This window comes from Schistocerca cancellata, chromosome 9 (assembly GCF_023864275.1).
Source record: "Schistocerca cancellata isolate TAMUIC-IGC-003103 chromosome 9, iqSchCanc2.1, whole genome shotgun sequence".
Classification (NCBI taxonomy): Eukaryota; Metazoa; Arthropoda; class Insecta; order Orthoptera; family Acrididae; genus Schistocerca; species Schistocerca cancellata.
In genome coordinates, this window is record NC_064634.1 from 14,633,606 (window position 1) to 14,651,784 (window position 18,179).

General features: G+C 45.8%; 1 protein-coding gene across 1 annotated transcript in view; it reads right to left on the reverse strand.

Moving 5' to 3' along the window:
- Positions 1–8,457: 8,457 nt before the first annotated feature.
- LOC126100703 (glucose dehydrogenase [FAD, quinone]-like) overlaps positions 8,458–18,179 on the reverse strand; it is a 159,176-nt gene continuing 149,454 nt past the window's right edge. Inside the window, exon 13 of the mRNA XM_049911319.1 lies at positions 8,458–8,713. Within this exon, the coding sequence (XP_049767276.1) occupies positions 8,458–8,713 (256 nt within the window). The remainder of the gene's footprint in view (positions 8,714–18,179) is intronic.

The following is an 18,179-nucleotide window of genomic DNA, read 5'->3' on the forward strand; positions in this document are numbered from 1 at the left end:
TGATACTTTTGGAGCGTTTGGTAATTCCTTCGTGGTTCGTCTTTTTCTTCTGTTTTTGAGTGTATCTTAATACTGCGTCTCTTACACAACAGCTGAACGCTACGCAACACAGGTACAAGGATACAAACGTTCTGCGATGATGAACGTAGATCGCAGGTCGTGTTTTTTCTTCGGCGCTTCTCTTCTCGCTGCTGCGACCATCAGCTATACATTAATCTTGTAATCACTTAGTAAATTAGCTGCAGGTTTACTTACAAGTTAAACACATTCCTGTGGGTTGCAATGTTCATAAATTGTTTTAGTTACACAATACACTACTTCAGTGACAGTGGTCTGTTTCCAATACACTGAAACCTGTCGTACAGCTGTTACATCAGCTGTTCGTTTACTAGAACATTAACGATTTTAAAGTCGCCGTTCAGTTGACTAGTTCTGGTTTTGATGATCGGCACAGTTCGATGTAATTAACGTTAGTTCGTGATAACGATGCTACCAATAACTTCCACGTGTGCCTAACCGAACTCTCTATACTACTGGCTGTTTGCCTCGGGAATTTCAGCTATACTCACTTTATATATATCTCTCTTAGAATTTTTACTGAATTCTGCTCACGTGCACGTTTGTTGATTCCGCGACCGCCGCGACACGGCTGGTTGTTACCTCGACGACACGAAACACAAACGTGGTGAGTGCACTTTCCGTAGTGGTTCACAAATACATTTGGTGATGAAAACTGATGTAGAAAGTGCAACTCGTATGGTGTGGATTTTAACCTTTTTGGCAACGCAACCGCTGGCGTTTTCGTAGGCCACCCGTCCGGCATTACTCATGACGCCCACTACGGAAGCTCACGCACGACTCTCCTAGCGATTACCCTTGCGCTCTCGAGGGGGGCACCTATCGATACTCAGGCTGGCGGAGGTATTGCTTCATTATGTTACGTGTCTCCAAATGTATCATTGCTTCGGGCAATAAAATACCTCTGTTGGCGATTTGAGTAATGGATCTGGCACTCATGAGATATTCCCAGAGAAATCAGTTGGGGAATAAATCAGCAGAACGTGTTGGCCATGCAACTGTGCTACCCAGTGTTGCCAAAATTGCACCGACATTGAGACGTGCTGGGACTCCGTCATTCTGGAACCAGAGGTTACTGCGTGCCGTTTGAAGATGCATTATCAAACCTTTCTGGTATGGTACGCTCAAAATCCGAACGTTCTCACGTTAAGCCATCCACCTCCAATGCTCACCACGAATAACCCATTTCTCGAAGACGCTGATGAAATTCAGCAAAGCTTCTGTGCTGTGCAGTGGATAAGTCCTGTTAGCGTGGCTTCTGTTTGGCTTCGCTTTACTGTAACGCAAGTCGTGTCCAGGAACTTGAGCAATACATAGTCGATACCAGATCCAGAACCTCACATCGAGAACCTCACATAAAAACAACGAAAACCGCACTGACGAAAAAAAACACAACACTAAGGAGGAGTTTAGTACATAAAAGAAAGTTGGGAGGCGTGTTTCTGCATCGATTCGTGTTCAAACTTCGCGCCAGTCGCACAAGACTAACGTTAGTGGTACCACTATGAGCTTGCATATTAGGTCTGCTTTAAATACACGTGTGTGTGTGTGTGTGTGTGTGTGTGTGTGTGTGTGTGTGTGTGTGTGTGTGTGTGTGTGTGTGTGTGTCCATTTTTGAACTACGTGTGGGTATTGGTCTTTGCTTTGTGTATACATGCAGCTTAAGGGGTCCGTATTTATGGCAAGTAACTATTTTTTCTCCCGTTCACTACGATGCGCATAGTAGTTTTAAATTTGTTACAGCATGATAACTGCTGATACCGATGTTGTGCTGTCTGCGTTGAGTCGATCTCCTCTCGTACGCACCGTTTCTAGAAACTGAGCGAGTCGTTTAGCTTATGTCTACGCGTTAGGTAATTCTTTAGTTTTAGCTGCAAGTTTTTCTGGGTAATGTGTCATTACAAAAACTGGCAGCTATCTATGAACGGAATTTTCGGAGTAACTTATTTTAGTATATCAATATTTACAAAATCAATGAAAGCCAGGCTTGCATCATTATGAGAATAAAAGTCAAAACTGTAATCAATCTGAAGGCTGGTTTGAAAGCAGCAGTGCTTCGCTCGTCATGAAGCTACCGAAGGTGCAGTGCCAGTGCCTTCCTCTGACGTTTGTACCATGTACAAATCCCTGATCTCTGTACCCTTTTATCTACAGGCAGACACTCGTAGCCACCGGGAAAGACACGAAATGTCTTATCAGGGGTCGTTCATGATGATACATTATATTATAGCTCGCATTCATTTGTTGGTTCGTAAGTTAGTGAAATGTTTCGCAGTAGAGGAGGAAGATATTCTTAATTATCTCACCAGGAAAATACAGATCTGGATGTTGCCTGTGTGTTGTGAACGGCAGAGAAAGACGTTACAATTAGTAATTCTTCTTGTTATACCCAGATTGATCAGTGAGCCTTGGACCAGAGTGTTAACAGACAAAGTTCTGGTGATACTTTACAATCTACACTGCTTGACACTTGCTAAGGGACAACTGCCAGTTGCTACGGAACACCAAACAAACGATATTGAAAGGAAATGTAGAAGGCTGGATGTGTTAACTGAGTGAAGCCTGGACACGAACTCTCTGTAAGCCTTCGTTAGTTCATGCTGACGAAGGTGGTTGTGTATCCGATTAGTTCGACATTCCGTTTGGTACGGCAACGTGTCTGGAAGACGACATTTGAGTGCTTGCAACTGTGGACGAGCAGTTGGACGGCTCGAAGCCGGTCAAAGCGTCGCTACTATGGCCAAAGTAATGAGTGTGTCCAAAAGTGTCACCTCGCGATTAAGAAAGGCCGCTGAAGGTGGGAATGGTGTACGCGAAAGCATGTCGCTGGTCGTAGGACGGACCACCGCGCCGCAAGACGGGGGGAGGGTCTATACATAGCCCTGGTGGCGAAAAGGAACAGGTACCTCAGCCGATGGCGTATCGCTGCAGGTCTTGCAACCGCTGCCTGTACACGCGAGTCTGACGGAACCATTTTTCGCCGAAAATCGGGCTGGTTTGTGTACTCGTGAACCTGTTAAATGCATCCCACTTCAACCAGACTACCGTCGAGAAAAAGTTGGTGAAGGGTGCATGGTCAGCAACAGTGGTCGAGAGTGATGTTTTTAACGAATTCCGCTTCGCCGTAGCAGGTGATTCTGGCCACCTGTTAGTGTGTAGAGAGAGGAGAAGACATCGGTGTGGCCCGGGCGTTATGGCGTGGACAGGTCTCATGCACAATGGCCGAACTCCGCTGGGCGAGTTGCCCTTACAGCACAGCGGTACTGTAGGGAGGTTACTCTGGATCGATCATGTGGTTCTGTTTGGGTTGCGGTACGCCCTGGCTTTCTGTTTATGGACGACAATGCCCGCCCACACAGGACCGCTGAGATGCCGGACACACTGGAATGTTAAGATATGAAACGTATGGAATGCCCTGCGTACTTCCCTGACCTGAGCTCTATAGAGTACGCCTGGCATACTCTTGGCAGAAGTGTTTGTCAGCGAACCCCCCTCCCCACCACAACCCCCCCCCCCCCCTCCCCGAACAGTGGAGGAACTGAAATTGGCCAAGCGTGAGGAGTGGGACAATATCCCCCAAGCACTACTCAACAGTTTGGTAGCTAGCATCAGTAACCGGTGCAAAATGTGCATTAGTGCCCAAGGAGGGAATATTCCTTACTGAGACACCGATATCGACCTTTATGTTGGAAGTCTGCCCTGTGTTAACACGACAGTTATTTACGTCACTTATCCTGCCACGTGGTAAAATCTGTACCATTTAATACTCCACCTCTGTTAAATATGTACTGTGTTTCATGTCATCGGTTGATTACAGCATTTCTGTTTCAGGTACGCTACTGTGGTCCGTGTTGAAGCGAGGGCAGGAGTGGATCCCTGTAAACTGTAAGTGGAACATGTCTTTTGAAGTTTCCTGGTAATTAGGAAACCTTGAAGTTGGTCTGTACGCGTAACTCTGATCCGTCAGAGTACACCGTGGGAACAGATTTCAAGATCCATCTCCTACATTTGGATCACACGTTTTACCTGTCAGGAACCTCCATTGCAGTTTTCGCTGGAGATTCATTCTGCACATCTTAAGAAAATGAGCTGCTATTTTCTAGCTGTTTGTGGTGTACTTAATCTTGAAAGTTTTAATAAGGAAGAATGATGAGGACAAAGTACGTACATTCAACTGAATGATACACGATGGCCATTCAATAAGTAATGCAATACACATTTTTGTCTGAAAGAAGGTTTTCTTTATTCAGGAGTCCAATGCACCATATTATTCACCAAATTTTCGCTACTAAATCCTACGTTTCGACATAATCTCCGTTCAGTGCGACGGCCTTACGCCAGCTTTCTGGGAGGGACTGCATGGGAGCTTTGTAGTGTTCAGGAAGCCTGCATACTCCGTTCGCTAGACAAACGTTCAGACAAGTCGTGTTAATGAGTTTTATTACAATAAGAAAAGATACAATACTTTGGCAGTTACACAGATGTGTCGCAAGCAAAGGGCGACATACCAAATAATCAGTCTTCTTCCATACAGACCATCCTAAGTCTGTACTACACAGAGACGTTGACGCTGCTATCGAAATTCCTAACTTTGTAGCTGCTATTGAACCGGGTATCGTTGACGCTGCTGTAGAACTGCGCCGTCGCCAGTCGGTCGCGGCGCTTATGTCCTCGCTGCTGGCGCGTTGTCGTCCTGGAGGGAGGGCCGGGCAGCGTGCCATTGGCTGACGTCTTCTCACAGCCTTCTCCTCCATGCCGTTCCCGACTGGCGTGGCGGTGCTTGACTTCACGCCGTAACAAGCACGGTGCCACTCTTCTAGTCGACGTCGGATCCAACGTCTTGATGCTATCATTAACCTCCCCGCTGCCCACGTATTGCTTCCCGTCGAGTCTATCCTGCATCTTTATGGTCTTCTGTAAGGCGGCGCGGAACGCAGCGGCCGCACGCCTTTGAGTACCCCAGTGTCAGTACTACCAACAGGGACGTCCAGTTGTACAGCGAGGAGTGTGATTGTGGTCCGTGGATTACATCGCACGTCCCAACAGTGCAGGAGTCGCGGTCGTGTACGGCCGACCTGCGCGCGACAGTTTGGTCAAGTATCCGCGACTTTAGTTGCGATGGTGACAGACGCCTCATCCAATGACTCGGCGTGCTTTTGTTCACTGCCAGGTCTCCGCGGACATTCTGCGAGTGGCTATGAATCTCTGCAACGCACTGGATTTTCCGTCAAAAGAAACTCAAATGACAGAGATCTGCTTGGAACCCACCTCCGTTACAGACGCCATTTTCAAGGCTACGTAGAGCACCACCATCTGTTGGAACGTTATGGAACTACTGGCACTGAGAGGGGAATATTCCACGATGTCCCACAACAAATTCTGCATTTTTTCTACCGAAATCGGCCGAGAAAAAAAAGTGGGCGTTACTTACTGAACGCCCCTCGTAGTTCTGCAAATCGCAATGTTTCGGCACCTCTCGCATTGGAAGTTGTGATTACACACCCTCAATATCACTGTGAAGTTTCATTGACTTAATTTCTTGTACATGTAACAGCTATTACATTTTTTCGTGCTTATAAGTGTGTTTCCGGTTTGCCACTGTTCCAAGCACCGCAGTTATTCCTGAATTGTTGACTGCGTGTTTGTTGAAATTAAACGCTCCACTTGTTTGTTTCACACAGCAGATTCTGACTCAATTACAAGTAATTTTAAATGTGTTACCTGTTCTCCTAGACATAAACACTTAAAACAGATAACTGAATCTAAACAGGTTGTGTCAATAAAGGAACAATGTTACTGGTGAAGCGAGCGATTGATTTCAATGAACAAATCTTTTTTTTTCATGTGAAGGTTTTCGCGGCGTTCCGATGCAGTAAAATCTCGGGTTAATGTTGCGAAAATTTGCAAGGCGACTCATGTTTGCCAATTACATCGATGGTCGAGTACTCATGAGATTCTGGTTCAAATGGCTCTGAACACTATGGGACTTAACATCTGAGGTCATCAGTCCCCTAGAACTTAGAACTACTTAAACCTAACTAACCTAAGGACATCACACACATCCATGCCCGAGGCAGGATTCGAACCTGCGACCGTAGGGGTTGCGCGATTCCAGATTGAAGCGCCTAGAACCGCTCGGCCCCCTGCGGCCGGCTCATGAGATTCTGTGTAACTGAACTCCAAGCCGGTGATCGGAGGAATAGCCTGAAACTGTACTTTTCTCTTTTTAATATTCGTGCGGAGTTACTTGACGCAGTGATGAAGGCACCGGGCAGGCAAGGTTCAAATCACCGACCTGCCTTCCAGGTTTAGGTATTCTGTAATTCACCTAAATCACTTGGACGAATACTGGGGCGGTTTCTGTGAAACAGGGACGGCTAATTTGCCGACCAATCCTCAAACCTGACAATAAACGCAATTTATACTGCCCTCTCTGTCGTCGAAAAGTTAATCACTAATCATGTTCTCTACGCTGCATCCGTGCAGTCGCGTCTCAGGGTGGACCTTCCACTACAGGTTATTACTGGACGTCACCAGTAATTAGACTTGTTTCACGTTGGTCACTAAGGGATTTTGTCCCTCATATACTCAATACGACAGATGTGTGAAATGGGATGGAAGCCACTAGCTTACGATCGTTTGAGACAAAGGGTAAACTTATGCAGTGGGGCTAATGCAACGCGAGGAGCCTACGTCAAGTACTGACTTTTGCACGTAACATTCTTACATCACTGGAGGTCGCATTTGAACCAGAAGGTCTTAGGTTTTGATGATTCCTTCGCGGTGCAGTTATCCTATCTGTCGTCAATCAAAGATCACTTGCAGGCACTCAGTTTTCGGCTAATCGATTTCTTCGGGCGGTAAAATCTTTTTTCTCTGCAACCTACATTTTGAAATAGTAAAAATTGCTTGCAGTAATACGTCTCTTTCTTATCATTCTTTGTACTAGGACCTTCTCTATGAGTTCCCACAGTGTAATTAAAATTTTTGCTTTTGGTTTCTGTTTTCGAAATTACGTTCAGCTTCAAACACAAATTGAAATCGTATCTACTTGACAACTCGTTCTACTCCATTCGAGAATTTATGAAAGTGTTGGTATGATTATTTCAAGAGTGTAAATCACTGTATGTAAGGAAAAAAATTAATAAATCATATAAATCGTCAGCATGGTGCCATCCACATCTTCCGATGAGATGGTGTATGATAATTGTAAAACTCGGTCGTTGCATATCGTGGCGAGGGATCACAGTTATGTTTCATGGAACATACTTAAGTAACTGGCTGACTGACCACCTACCTGACTTGCCAACATTTACTGAAAGTCAGAAACACTTCCTGTTCACGCGGACATAATCGATTTTGTGGGAGATAGTGTCCATCTATAATTCCCACCAAGCCTGGTACGAGAACACCGTTCAACTCATTCTTTTACTCTTTCTGCAAAAAAGTATTTTGAAGGAATAGGGGTATCTCAGTCGAAGTACAAGTTCAGTATATCTCGATCTGAATAACTAATTTCATCCAAAACAGTGTAAAAGTTAATATTAATTAAAACCTTTTTTGACCTTTTTACAATGACTGTGTTTCTCAATATAGTATAAACACGATTTGCATGGGAACAGAACCAGCAATCTGTCAGGTCTCTGAATTCTGTTTTGGTGCCCAGAATCTCACTTAAAATTGGCCTTCAGCGTAATTTCATAACTTGAAACTGTGCAAAAGATAATTTGATTGTAAAGACATTTTGTGAGGCCTGTTAAATGATGTAAGATCGACGTTATAAAAGAGGATACATGAGATGGAGTGGGAATTCATTAGCAGAGCGCGGGAGCAACAGGTGGTGGTTGGTTTGACAGCTGCAGCTGTATATGGCTCCAGACGGCACAGTTTCATTTCTGACTGGTGGCCTTACTAGAATTCATGCGCTATGTATTTCTGTTTGTGCCGGATGCTCATAGCAAAGATATATTGCGTAAAGTTTTTCTTTGTTATTGAAACTTTAGTACCAACTCAGATGTCATTTCAAGCTGTGAATTTGCAATCCTGAACGAAACGACACCATCACAGGTAAATGCATACACGAGAGATGGAGATATGGACATCTACTAATGGGAGCTCGATTAAATGACACAAAATAAATATAGGTCGATCTGTCGGTGGCTAGTCTCTGTGAGAAATGGGTGGGTCCTGTAAAAGGAAAATGTGAGCGAGTGAGGTAGAAAAGGGAGTATTTATTGAGAGTATGACAAAAACTGAGAGCGAGTACAGCACTATAAATAAGAGTCCCTGATGTGACGAGTGGAGACGACGTTTCGCGACGCAGCGCGGCGGCGTCTTCAGGTACGGAGTGTGGCGCGCGCGGCGGGCAGCGGCTGGCGGCTAGCGGCGCAGCTCGCCCCAGTCCTCCTTGATCATGTCGGCCGCCTTCTCGGCCACCATGTAGGTGGGCGCGTTGGTGTGCGCCGTGGGAATGGCCGGGAAGACGGAGGCGTCGACGACGCGCAGCGCCTGCACGCCGTGCACGCGCAGCCGCGGGTCCACCACGGCCGTGTGGTCCCACGAGGGGCCCATCTTGCACGTGCCGCACTGGTGGTAGTTGGTGAAGGTCAGCTGCCGCATCGCGCACACCCAGTACCTGCGGACGGTCGAGAGGGCTCGCTCTAGCTGGCGGTAGGAGTGCAGAGGAGCGTGCGATAAACTGTCATCGCCCGTATTTGGACTACAAGTGGAGAACAGAGGATGGCGCAATGTTCCTGTTAACCAGACTTTGTTCCGATGTCCTACATGAAAATCTGCACTGTCTCGTGAAGAGAAGGCATGTGACATACTTAATGGTGATTGGTGATTCATCTGTCGAATTGGTGGTGGTGGTGGTGGTGGTGGTGGTGGTGGTGATGGTTTTGTTGATGGTGCCGGCGGGAGGGGAGGGGAGGGGACATTAATCCTGGCCTTGGAGCAGACTGCCCACCGTCACTAGTTTCCACCGTTTCGCTTTTCTCATCTACATCTACATCATACTCCGCAAGCCACCTAATGCTGTGTGGCGGAGGGTACTTTCGGTACCGCTATCTGATCCCTCCACTCCCGTTCCACTCTAGAATAGTGCGTGGGAAGAATGATTATCGGTATTGGCTCTAATTCCTCGAATTTTCTCCTCATGATCAATACGCGAGATGTATGTGGGGGGCAAGCAATATGTTATCCGACGCCGACGGAAGATTGCTGTCCCGAAATTTCAATAATAAACCTCTCCGTGACGCACAACGCCTCTCTTTTAAAGTCTACCATTGGAGTTTGTTTAGCATCTCCGTAACGCTCTCTCGCCAGCTAAACGATCTTCTCTCTCTCTTCTACCAGTCCTACCTGATATGAGTCCCAGATAGATGAACAGTACTCAAGAATCGGGCGAACGAGCGCCTTATAAGCCACTTCTTTCCTGGATGAGTTACATTTCCTTAAGATTCTTCCGTTGAATGTGAGTCTGGTGTCTGCTTTTCCCACTATCTGTTTTATATCGTCATTCCACTTAAGGTCGCTCTGGTTAGTTACGCCTAGCTATTTTACGGGAGACGCTTTCTCCAGCTGTTTGTCATCAGTATTGTAGTTGTACAGTAGTAGATATCTTTTTCTATGTATGCGCAATATGTTACATTTATTTACATTCAGGGTCAACTGACAGAGTCTGCACCACTCGTCAATTCTCTGCAGGTCGTTCTGCAAATTCTTACTACCTTCTGGCGTTGCTACTCTGGTATAGACAACTGCATCATCTGCGAATAGCCTTAAAGAGCATCTGACGCTTTCTACGAGATCATTTATGTAGGTATATTGTAAACAGCAACGGTCCTATCTCACTTCCCTGTGCTACTCCGGATATTACCTTTACATATGTCGATTTAGTTCCGTTAAGAGCGACGTGTTGAGTTCTGTCTGCAAGAAAGTCTTGAATCCAATCGTAGGTCTGCTCCGATACTCCGTAAACTCGTATTTTTTTCATTAAACGGCAATGCAGGACGGTGTCAAATGCCTTACTGAAGTCAAGGGACACGGCATCAACCTGAACGCCGTTGTCCACTGCGCTGAGGATCTCATGGAGGAAGATCTCTGTTTGAGGAATCTATGTTGATTTTTGTAGAGGAGACGTTCGTTTTCCAAAAACGTGATAATTCTTGAGCATAAAACATGTTCCATAATTCTGCAACAGATTTACGTCAATGGTAAAGGTCTATTATTATGTGTATCTGTCTTACGGCCTTTCTTAAAAACGGGAATGACCTTAGCTGTTTTCCAGTCCTTAGGTACCTTTCGTTGCTCAAGCAATCTACGATAAATTACTGCTAGAAGGGGATCAAGTTCTTCCGCATAATATGTATAGAATCTTATAGGTATCTCGCCTGCTCCTGAAGCCTTTCCAGTACCAAGCAATTGTAGCTGCTTTACAATTCCGCTATCGGTTATCTCAATATCTGCCATTTCGATGTTGTTATCTTATGAAACACACACACACACACACACACACACACACACACTCACTCACATTATCGTCACTGCATTCAGCAGATACATTTAAGGCACAATTCACGCAGTCTCGTCGCGAGCGAAGTGCCGCAGCGGTTAGTGCTGTATCCTAAGACATCGGCTACACTGCAGCACAGTCAGGGCTGTTGGGTTGCGATGTGGGCAGGCGTCAATCGCCTTTGCGTAAAACATCAGGTAGCGTTTAACATCAGTAAATAACATATTCCATGGTACCACCACCACCACCACCACAGGCGGTGCTACAATTCCGGATTATTTCTCTACATTAGTCACGTGCACGCCAGGAAACGGAACAAGTAATCTTTCGGGCAATAGGTATTGAAATGGTTACGCCAGTTGCAGAGCAGACTCTGATTCTCTCATCTTTGGTATGTTCAACAAGTTGCTAAGGAATCTACAAGTGGGAGGGTGTCGCTCTTGCCACTCACCACTGGGTCGTTGGACTGTTATGTTGATGGACAGGAAACATAGTCTCACACTGAGGAATTTCCTAAAATGGTTGAAATGGCTCTGAGCACTATGGGACTTATCAACTATGGTCATCAGTCCCCTAGAACTTAGAACTACTTAAACCTAACTAACCTAAGGACATCACACAACACCCAGTCATCACGAGGCAGGAGGAATTTCCTAGTCTGGCTTAGCCTGAGTGATAAAATTTCAAGCTGACCTACTGTACATGTAACTGATTAACCATTCAGACTTGACTGAATAACTGAGCGTATGTTTCTTCTTCTGAATTCTGACCCATTAAGTGAACCATTTTTAGTTGTGTAGACCTGCGTTCGAGCTAAATGCTGCGCCGTTAGTAACTGATTTCATAGTGATTTAAATAAAAGCGTGTGTTTGTAATTTGGTGCCTGGGAATATCAGTTAACGTGTTTTGTTCCGCTTCGGCCATGAGAGTTATCACACTTCCTCGTACTCGGGAGGACGATGGTTTAAATACGTGTCCAACCATCCACATTAAGGTTTTACGTAATTTCATCAAAACACTTAAGGCAAAGGACAGAATATTTCCTTCCCCGTCACTGCCTAATCCGACGCTAATGACTTAGTTGTTTACGGAATGTTATACAATAAGCTTGTTTCCTTCCTCCACAGTCTGAGAAAAGGGGCCATTGTGTGCAAAAGACGAAATCCGTTTCCGATTAATGGGAATCTATCCCTCGCGGTCTTCCACCCATCAAAGCAATGCGACAATCGCTTGTTTTCGTAGTTCAGTGTTTCCCAACAGGGGAGGGGGGGGGAGGTACTTACCCCTTGGGGATGAAATGACATTTATTTGTAAGCAGAAACAATAATGGTTTAACTGTGATTTAGTCAGGAATCTTATTTTAAAAAATAATCTCAATTGCCATTATTTCGTTAGATCTAGTATTTATATATGAATTCGTAGCATTGTTTGTGACAAGTCCGAAAGAAAAGACACCATGCATTCATATATAAATGATTCGCCTCGAAGGGGCAAGGAATCCGCAATGTTCAGAGTGGATGCACATTTCCGCCGGACTTCCAGCGGGAAACTGAAAATTAGCGCAGGGAGGACACTGACGGGGACGGGGACTGGCAGACAGGTGGGGGTGTGGGATGGCCGGGTAGCGGACCGAGGTGCTCCTCGAATGTCCGACAAACGCTGTGTCCGAATGGCGTAGTGGTTAGCGCAACTGCCTCCTAAGTAGGAGGTCTGGGTTCGCATTTCCACTCGTCACCGCTGATTCCACAAAAAGTCCCGATCCAACAGACATCAAAATGCCTTTCCTTTCTCCCCTTCCACCTTCAATTTACGTAATAACTAATATGTAATATTTATTGTATTATCGTCATTACCAGCTCGGTAAAGGACCTCTCTATACTTCTCCAGGATTTATGTTTCTCAACTATAATCATCCATATTGATCTTGCATGTTTTCTAATGTCACATACTCTTCTTCCATTACGTCATCGTCTAGCGCTTCTCTTATCTCATGACGTGCAGCAAAGATCTTCCTTCTTCCCCATTTGAATGATTGCGTGTTTCCGTTTACGTATAATGAGATTTTCTGCTCCAGTCTGTTCCCTGGCTCATTTGTCCCTTCTACTGCGAGTCCAAGTAAAACACAACATACGCCTCTCCATTGATCGCTGACCAAGCACTTGTTTTTAATGTTTTTCGCTTTAAAAAGACTACGTATCATGTACAAAGCCAAAACTGATACTACACATGAATTGTAAACTTTGTCTCAGAGGAATCAGATACGTAGAATTGAAAATTCTGTTAAGTTTACCAAAAGCATTCCAAGCCATTTTCACTTTTCTGTTTGGCTACTTTGCTGTATGTCAACCAATAGTCAAAGTAATTTCAGTACTTTGGTTCTTAGAAAATCAACATTCTTCTAAGAATGTTTTCTTTGACTCCGCTAAGAAAACGCGGTGAAAGTAAATTTTGTTAAAACAGAACAGTCACATTTTCTGGAAAATAATGGACGTTCGTCGCCAGTCTGTCGGGACACGCCTGAGGTGTACCAACTTCCACTTTGTACAGCTTGTGGGCGTGAAGTACGTTTTGGACTACGGAAACAATGAAAAACGTGAAAAAGATTGAACTTGAGGCATTGATTCTGATGCATGTTCCTCGACACCAAATGGAAAATAAAATATGTAGTGAGAAATCAGCAGAATCAACCATGTAAACTGACTCATTATTTCTTGGTTTAATGAAAAGAGTAAATTTTATATGTCTGATCGTTAACTCTACTTAGTTAATTTAAACATAAATCTAATTTCTTTTAGTCTAAAAAGTTTAGTGTGATGCAGTAGGTTTTTGCGGTGTTGGGACAGGAGTTGTAGGCCAATGTCTGATGTTCTTCACGGATAGCGTTCTCAGAAAAATTGAGAATCGTTGCGGTAGTAAAACGTTGTTCGTATATTTAATGATTTTAATTATATAGAATTGTCCCGAGTATGAGAATAATTTTCGCGTCATAGAGGTTTTGACCCGGCCTTCGCTCAGTTAGCTGTTAGCTATTACATCATATCGTGACCGAACAAATCTGATCGGCATTAGACTATCGCGGCTGTTACTGGGGGGGGGGGGGGGGGGACACTTAGCCTCGACGAGTGAGACAGGAGTCGGGGAACACAGCGACTAAATATGCTGCGGCGCGGACGCCTTTTTGGGAAAACACAGTTACAGACAGTACTCAAGTGTAATAACGCAGGGGATGGCTAAAGGTGATAAATAGATTTTAGACTAGATTCTTCTTGTACATCTACACACATAATCCGCAAGCCATAGTATAGTGCACGGCAGAGGGTACTTTATACCACTACCAATCATTAAGTTTCCTGCTCAACTCGCAAGCAGAGCTGTCAATATGTCTCCGTGCGAACCCTAACTTCTCCTGTCCTCGTGATCATAGCGCGAAATCTCCATTGGGGGCAGCTGAGTCGTTCAGCAGGAGGCTTCAAATGCTGGTTCTCTAAACTTTCTCAATAGTATTTCGCGAAGGGAACGTCGTGTTTCCCCGCAGGACTTCCCGTTTGAGTTCACGAAGCATCTACAGAATATGGATAGAAAGTAAACCAAAGAAAAACGGAGGCAATGAGAAGTAGCTTAAATGGCAATACGGTAGTGACTAACTGAACATCTGAACTGTGGGCCTACATGTAAGCAAAATAATACATGAAGGCCAACAAAACCAGACTAGCACAGATAAAGAGGATCTCGCTGAAGGAAGTCCACTAATACCAAACACAGGCCTTAATTTGAGGGAGGCATTTCAGAGACAGTACCTCTGGAGCACTGTATTACACTGAAGAGCCAAAGAAACAGGAACACCTGCCTAATATCGTGTAAGCTCCCGCGAGCACGCAGAAGTGGCGCAACACGGCTTGGCATGGACTCGACCAACGTTTGAAGTGGTGCTGGAGGGAAGTGACACCACGAATCCAGCATGGCTGTCCATAAATGCGTAAGAGTACGAGAGGGTGCAGATCTTTTCTGAACAGCATGGTGTAAGGCATCCCAGATGTGCTCAATAATGTTCATGCCTGGGGAGTTTGGTGGCCAGCGGAAGTGTTTAAACTCAGAAGACTGTTCCTGGGGCCACGATCCACTCTGTAGAAATTCTGGACGTGTAGGTTGTCGCATTGTCCTGCTGGAATTGCCCGAGTACGTACACGTATCAGGGGTCCCATATCCATCCAATTGCACGCGCCTCTTTCCATTACAGAGACTCCATCAGATTGAACAGTTGCCTACTGACATGCAGGGTCCATGGATTCATAACGTTATCTCCATAGCCGTACACATCCATCCGATCGGTACAATGAAACGAGACTCGTCCGACCAGGCAACATGTTTCCAGTCATCAACAGTTCAATGTCTGTATTGACGTCCCACGCGAGGCCTAAAGCTTTGCGTTGTGCAGTCATCAAGGGTATACGAGTGGGCCTTCGGCTCCGAAAGCACATATCGAGGATGTTTAGTTGAATGGTTCGCACGCTGACACTTGTTGATGGCCCAGAATTGAAATCTGCAGCAATTTGCGGAAGGGTTGCACTTGGGTCACGTTGAACAATTCTATTCAGTCGTTGTTGGTCCAGTTTTTGCAGGATGTTTTTCTGGCCGCAGCGACGTCGGGGAATAGGTGTTTTTACGCGATTCCTGATATTCACGGTGCACTCTTGAAATGGTCGTAAGGGAGAATCCCCACTTCATCGCTACCTCTGAGATGCTGTGTCCCAACGCTCGTGCGCCGACCAAGACACCATGTTCAAACTTCAGACTTGATAACCTGCCATTGTAGCAGCAGTAACATTTCTAACACTTGCGCCAGACACTTGTTGTCTTAAATATGCGTTATCGACCACAGCTCCGTATTGTGCCTGTTTACATACGAGGGTTGGAACTTAAATAGTGGCAACTATTTATACACAATCGATACAAAAGAGTTACATGTTTGCATCTGTTACCGTCCTTCAGAGTAGTCACCAGCGTTGTGTAGAACCCGTTGCCAGCGATGTGGAAGGCGTAGTATACCGTTAGCAGAGCCTGTTCTGTTGATGGTGCGAATGGAGCGGTCTACTGCCTGTCGAATCCATGGAACAGTTCTGAAGCGAATCCCACCGTCAGTGCACAGTATTACTGTTCGTTTTTGGAGCATCGCCTGCGACCAGCTTTGCGAAAGAAGCGACCCACCCATTATTTTGCACGACAATACGAGGGCGCATACAGCGCAAGCTGTGGCTGCTCTGTTCGGTCGATGGGATTGGGAAGTACTGTACCATCCATCATACTTCCCGGACTTAAGCCCTTGTGACTTTGATTTGATTCCGAAGATGAAGGAACCACTTCGTGGCAGTCGCTTCAGAACTGTTCGAGAGATTCGACAGGCAGTAGACCGCTCCATTCGCACCATCAACAGAACAGGCTCTGCTAACGGTATACTACGCCTTCCACATCGCTGGCAACGGGTTCTACACAACGCTGGTGACTACTCTCAAGGACGGTAACGGGTGCAAACATGTAACTCTTTTGTATCGGTTGTGAATAAATAGTTGCCACTGTTTAAGATCCAACCCTCGTATCTCTGTATTTGAGTACGCATGCCTGTACGAGCTTCTTTGGCGCTTCAGTGTGCGTCGAAGTGAATCGTTTATTGTTGGAACAAACAATAATGGGTTCGAAAGTCAGTATTCGTGCGAGCTGCGAAGTACGTACTGTAATTGGAATTTTGGGTACAAAAAATCTAGAACCGCTCTACTGAATAAGGACTGTGTCTAGTTGATAGGCGTGTGGTAATGGGTGAGAGAAATATTGGATAATGGTGTTGCCACGTTAAAGGTAGCCGTACTAATGCGCACGGTAAAGAGCAAAGTGGTAGGTCCAGAGTCCAGACCAATGAAATCGTGATGTAAATGAACGAAAACCTGCCATCCGTTCCACATCTGGTGACTGTTGCTCCGGTTGACAAGGTTTACTAACGTCGGACGCGTCACTCTGTACGAGATTATCGCGGCAGAGCTTGGATGTCGCAAATCCTGTGCAGGATGCTACCCTAAGTCGTTATTAGCAAACGTAAAGTGTAAGGAGTGTCAAGAGGACTAGCATTTTTGACCGCTATCGACGAGAGTGTGATCATTTGTCGTTCCTCATTGTTACGGGGACAGACACGTAAGTGTGCTAAGCAGACGCAAAATCAAAGCAACTGTCAGTAGAGAACGTCCTTGTCATGATGCAGCGTTCACTTGTCTATGACGTCCTGTCTCACTCGATTTACCCTTTTCCAGAGCCTTCAACAGGTCACCCATCGTCCTCTTTGCTAAACATCGGCCTGATCTCACAAGGGCAGGAACACGTTCGACATGTTCGTCAGGTTTTGAAGTTGAGCGAGGCTTCAACGTGTTCTCGTCCTTCCAAAACTGATTTGTGCCACTGAAAAACTTTCCCATAGGCTTGTTTCAAGTTTCCAAAAGGTCACACTCGAGAATTCCCCAAGTTTAATACAGAAGCTGATGGGAAAAAGGTTCTCTAAATTCCTCTGTTCGATTTTACTAACACACAAAGAAATACACAACTTCACTGATGGCATACTCAAAAATTACCTAATGGGTGCACAATCTCAGACTGAGCGTTCGGAAGGGACCAAATACATGTGTACACAAGTAGCACAATACAGCGTCGCCAGATCGCTCGCTTTACTGTTAGTCTCATTATTTTTCCCACACACCCCATACATTCGGTATCACTCAGGACTGGCGACAACAGCAGGCTTCGGTGCTTGCCGATACTTTCACTAGAGTTCAGAAGCGGCAGTAGGGTCTGCTGTTGCGAAAGGCAAGAAAATAAAGGAGAGCACAGTCGCTTTCCAGTGCAGGCAGAGGATGGAAGCAACACCTAAACACTAGAGATGGGGGATCCGCTCTTGAACTAATTCATAGAGTTCAATCTTTCAAAGGAGTGAACAATCAGTGATTCAGAAAAAAAGAACGGTAGCTCCAAACGTTTCCCACGGCAGAGAGAGAGAGAGAGAGAGAGAGAGAGAGAGAGAGAGAGAAGAGAGAGAGAGAGACGGAGCATATCAGCAGCGCCTCTGCTGGTCAGAGCACAGTGCACGCCACACAACACAGCCAGCGCCGGCCTCTGCCCTGCTTCTACCTTGGCTGCCTGCATTGTGCAGTGCCCCATTGGATTTTGTGTTTCACATATGCCGTGTCGTCTCTGTGCGTCGTCTGCCGCGTGCAGTGTCGCACTCTGTCGGCGATCGTTTCAGTCGCACGTCCTGCCCTCTGGGCAGTTGATGCGAGCAACAGGACAGAGAGCCACCTAGCGGATAACATAGGAACTACTTGCAACAACCTGCTCTCAAGGGAACGGACGATTTGTATCGGAGCGGGTGAGTTCACCGCTCCCCCCACCCTCGGAACCTGCCCGCTCAACGCTCACACCACCGTCTCGACTCTAGCCAGAGCATTGAGCAAAGCGACTCAGGTATCACTCTGGTCTCTGCGGTCTCAGCTCACGCAGTAATACAGCTCGCGGCTCGACCTGCTCGACTCAGCGCCTCTGCATCGGAGTT